Source organism: Sinocyclocheilus rhinocerous, unplaced genomic scaffold, assembly GCF_001515625.1.
Source record: "Sinocyclocheilus rhinocerous isolate Xijiao unplaced genomic scaffold, SAMN03320098_v1.1 scaffold75, whole genome shotgun sequence".
In the NCBI taxonomy this organism is placed as follows: Eukaryota; Metazoa; Chordata; class Actinopteri; order Cypriniformes; family Cyprinidae; genus Sinocyclocheilus; species Sinocyclocheilus rhinocerous.
Genome location: NW_015632455.1, coordinates 1492032 through 1497028, shown reverse-complemented (window position 1 = coordinate 1497028; position 4997 = coordinate 1492032). Strand labels below are relative to the sequence as shown.

General features: G+C 40.0%; 1 protein-coding gene across 1 annotated transcript in view; it reads right to left on the bottom strand.

The window, feature by feature from the left end:
* The window catches only part of LOC107742308 (A disintegrin and metalloproteinase with thrombospondin motifs 17-like), a 137334-nt gene that overhangs the window by 55683 nt on the left and 76654 nt on the right, over positions 1-4997 (bottom strand). The window contains exon 13 of the mRNA XM_016555229.1: positions 3663-3832. Coding sequence (XP_016410715.1) covers positions 3663-3832 — 170 coding nt within the window. The remainder of the gene's footprint in view (positions 1-3662; positions 3833-4997) is intronic.

Genomic DNA, 4997 nt, shown 5'->3' with positions numbered 1-4997 from the left:
TATATATATATATTATGCAAGTGTTTCAATATGACAATCAATATGTAGATAAATAAGTAGACAGAGAGAAAGACATATATCTATATCCCAATTAGCGCCTGACTGATCAAAGTTTGCTTCAACTCAAAACACTGTAAACTCACCATCCTACAGTGCTATGCACCAACAAACGAAGCTGAGGATGAGGAAAAAAGACACCTGGTATGAAGAACTACAAACAGCGGTCTCCCAAGTCCCTCAACATGACATGTTGCTGATCATGGGAGACATAAATGCTAAGGTTGGGGCAAACACCAACTATGAGAGAGCTATGGGGAAACATGGCTGCGGGGTGATGAATGATAATGGCAGGCGTTTTGCAGAATTTTGCTTGGATAATGGCTGCGTGATAGGAGGCACCATCTTTCCACACAAGAACATCCACAAACTCACATGGAGCTCACCTGATGGTCAAACTATCAACCAAATTGACCACATTGCTATTAATGGCAAATGGCGCAAGTCATTACAAGATGTTACATAAGTTTGTCGTGGAGTAGATGTGAATAGCAACCACCACCTAGTTATAGCGAGCATTAAGCTAAAACTATGCAATGTAAAGCAAAAGAGTCAGCAAAGAAGACATCTAGACATTGCCAAACTAAAGTGTCCCAAGACCAACAAACAGTTTGTAGTAGAACTGAGAAACCGCTTTGCTGCCTTAGCTGATTCTACAAATGACCCTGATATTAACACCGTTTGGGGAACAATAAAGAACACCTATATAGAAACAGCCACAACTATATTAGGCTACAGAAAAAAGAAAAACAAGGAATGGTTAACATCTGGAACATGGGAGAAAATAGAAGAAAGAAAACATCTGAAAGCCAAAATGCTAAGCACCAAATCACAAAGATTGCAACAACAGGCAAAGCAGGCATATAAAGCCAAAGACCGAGAGGTAAAGAAAAGCGCCAGAAGGGACAAAAGATCCTTTGTTGAAGGACTAGCGAAGGAGGCAGAAACTGCTGCTGCTAGAGGGGACCTCAGCCCTGTGTTTAAGATCACCAAGCAGTTATGTGGCAAAAAGACTAGTCAGTCAGTCCCTGTCAAGGATAAGGATGGAAACAATCTTAAAACAGAACATGAGCAAGCTGCTCGTTGGGAACAACATTTCTACGAAGCACTCAATAGACCAGAACCTGATGATCCTGCAAATCCACCACCAGCAGAAGTTGTCCTGGACATTGACATCAGTCCACCAACGGAAGATGAAGTAAGGCATGCCATCAAAGCCTCAAAAAGTAGGAAAGCCTGTGGAATTGACAACATCCATGCAGAAATGCTTAAGGCCGACCTGAGAACTTCAACAAAAGTTTTAACAAACCTCTTCCGCAACATATGGGACAAAGGCACTATCCCTGTGGACTGGTCCAAAGGATTAATTGTGAAGCTCCCTAAGAAAGGTAACCTCCAGGTCTGTGACAACTGGCGAGGCATAATACTGTTGTCTATACCATCAAAGGTCTTCTGTCAAGTTCTCCTGCGCAGAATTGACTCCACTATTGACATCAAGCTAAGGCAGGAGCAAGCAGGATTCAGGAAAGGGATTGGATGCATAGATCAGATATTTGCTTTAAGAAACATTATTGAGCAATGTCTTGAATGGAACACCCCCTTTATATTAACTTCATCGACTTTAAAAAGGCATTCGACAATTTACATCGTGACACCCTATGGAAGATCCTAAGGTCCTACAGAGTTCCTCCAAAGATGGTGACCTTGATAGGGTTGTTCTATCGACCTTTGAATGCTGTGTTATACTTGATGGGAAACCCTCGGAGTGGTTCCCAGTGGAGTCTGGTGTAAGACAGGGTTGTATCTTATCCCCCATCCTATTTCTTGTTGCCGTTGACTGGATCATGCGCAGAACCAAAGCAGACAAGCCTAGAGGGATCCAGAGGACTCTGTTCTCCCAATTAGAAGATCTAGACTTTGCAGACGACCTTGCTATATTATCCTCCAAGCAAGACCACCTGCAGGAGAAAACAACTAGGCTGCGTAACATTGCTAAACAGACAGGTCTTAACATCAGTACCACCAAGACTCAACTGTAAATGCACCTATCACAGTTGATGGTAGCCCACTTGAGATGGTGATAGATAGATTAGATAGATAGATAGATAGATTTATTATAGTTCACACACACCAAAACAAATATGATTCACATGTCAGCATTTACTGTACATTGCGTTGAACGGAGTTTAGGCTATTTGGTGTCATTTCTGAAACAGGAAAAAATAAACAAGCTGCTGAGATGACAGGACGCTTAAGATGATTATGAGTGACAGAAAGAGCAGCGGAACAAGACGACAACTGGGTCAAAGAATTTCAGAGATGAATTTGGACTCTAACAAGGCATAACATTCACCCTCTCGCTCATAAGCTGCCCAGTAATCAAGTGAACATGTCCTTGACAAGAGCTCACAAGTGTGAAATCAGACGAGTGCTGTTTTCAATCCAGCTCAGACTCTCTTGACACTGAACTGAACAGCTTTAATGCACTCATCAAAATAACAAAAGCAGTCAAATGTGAAAACATTTGTTTTTAATGACAAAGTATTTAATATGTAGTATTCATATTTATTTTTTTCCACACAATCTGTAATTTTCTGTTGCTGTTTGGATGTTGCAAAACACCCCCAGAAGTAGCAGAAAACATCTGGGTCATGTTTGCATTTTCTGCAGTGATTGGCCTTGAAATCAAGATTAAATACAAAATAATGTCTTCTAAAGGCTATTGCACACCGAGTTAGAAATTTTCATCCGCAATTTTTGCACGTTGAAAAATAAATACATCCTCACTTTGTGTCAATCACGTTTACACACTGCCTCCGAAACTTTCGTCCGTCATAAAAAAATTTCGGACCGGGTTCGATTTTCTGCGTTTTTCACATCCGTAGCAAGCATTTTGACAGGTGTTTTGACAATTCAGAGCCACCGTACAAGCGAACGCCAAAATCCAGAATGGCGATTGTCAAGTTCATCCACTTCTCGCTGCACAAAGCACCGTAAAGATCCTTGCACACAGAGTTCACAGAAATTGGTGGTCTTCTTTTTAATATGTGGCTCTAGTATCGCTAGCAAAGCATCAAACTGAGCCACTGACATCCTGAAGTAAACTCTGAATATTTCCTTTCTTTTTCTCTTTTTAAGAAGCGAGAGGACAACAAAATCGTCCTTACTGCTTGAAGACTCCATTTAGTACTGTTTTTCACAACGGATTAATTAATACACATCGGACTTACTGTGCAAGGTTTCTGTGCTTGATTAATTTTTAGGATGACGAATACTAAAAAATGCATATGAAAATTTCGGACTCAGTGTACAAGGACCTTAAATCATTCATACATGTGAAAATCACATAGCTGTAATCTGGCACAGAGGAAGACAGCAATCATGTCTTTGTGGCAGTTTTTCTGCTGATTAAGTTAAAATACAAGACTTCTTCATTTTTCAAATGGTTGTCAAAAGCAAAAAAGCTTCAAAATGCATCATATTTTGTGTGAAAGTGTAACATGCTCAAGCAAAACAGGCACTATTTCTGAAATCATCACAACAAAATTAGTATGAAACAAATACTGGCTTTCATTCAGCAAACAGAGGTGTATTTTTAGTCTCACCATCGTCGATCACAGCTGTCCACATCTGGCTTTTCTTCTTACTGGCCTGCCGGTCATGAGACTGACACTGCTGGTCTCTAAACGTGGGCAGACCCTTCGTACACGGCGGCCCTTCACACACTTTGTGCTCCACGCTGGTCTTCTGGCAGTACTTTCCTCCTGGACCGGGCCTAGAGAACCACAACCACAAGAAATACAGTTAAACATACTGCTCTATGACCTAAACCTGAAGACAAAGCATGAAGATCATTATCCCAGCTGTAGGCCGAGGATTGAGGAGAGGAGACATGAGGACAGGCAGTCGCTCCGTGACAGAGGTCAAGCTAAATATGACCTAGGAAAGGTTTTGAGGCCCCATAAACCTTCATTAGAACATGTTTTGCTTTCTCAAATGATGACAGCTGACAACGTGACAGTCTAAAACCTGTTCAGTAACAAGTTTCCTCACATTCTCACAGTCTCCATCATGTTCCATCTCTCAGTCTGTTTCATCTGCTGTGAGAGTCTCTCAAAACTGCCGTATTTCCGAACCTGCATGTCATTTTAATGAATTATGGAGTTTGCCAGGCAGAACTGTAGTGATATCTCTCAAACATTTTAATTAGGGTTCATTTTATCTTATTTTATTTCAGCCCCAAACACTCATTGAACAGACCAATTATACTACCATTCAGAGGTTTGAGGTCGTCAAGTATCTTATTCTCACTAAGGCTGCACTTATTTGATCAAAAATACAGTAAAAAACAATAATATTATTAAAAAGATTACTTTAAAAATATTATAAAAAATTAAAATAACTGTTTTCTATTTGAATACATTGTAAAATGTAATTTATTCCTGTGATCAAAGCTGAATTTTCAGCATCATTACTCCAGTCTTCAGTGTCACATGATCCTTCAGAAATCATTCTAATATGCTGATTTGCTGCTCAAGAAATATTTCTTTTTATCAATGCTGAAAACAGTTGTACTGCAGCTATTGATGACTAGAACGTTAAAAATAACTGCATTTCTGTCATGACAACTCTCGAAGTGATTGGCATGGTAATGTACATGACAATGTTAATGTATTTGGTCTTGGCGGAATAGATCTACTACGCTGCTGCTGCGGCAGAGCAAGTACCGAGACTTGCTACTGCCAATACATCCACAACATGCTGATGCGAGCATGTAAGAAATATTGCTGCTGCAAATATAACATACATGAAATAACCATGTGAACCGCATGTATTAATAATATATTAAAAAAATAAAAAATAAAAGTGACGTGACGTGTGGCAAAGTATGGTGACCCATACTTGGAATTAGTGCTCTGCATTTAACCCATTCAAGTGCG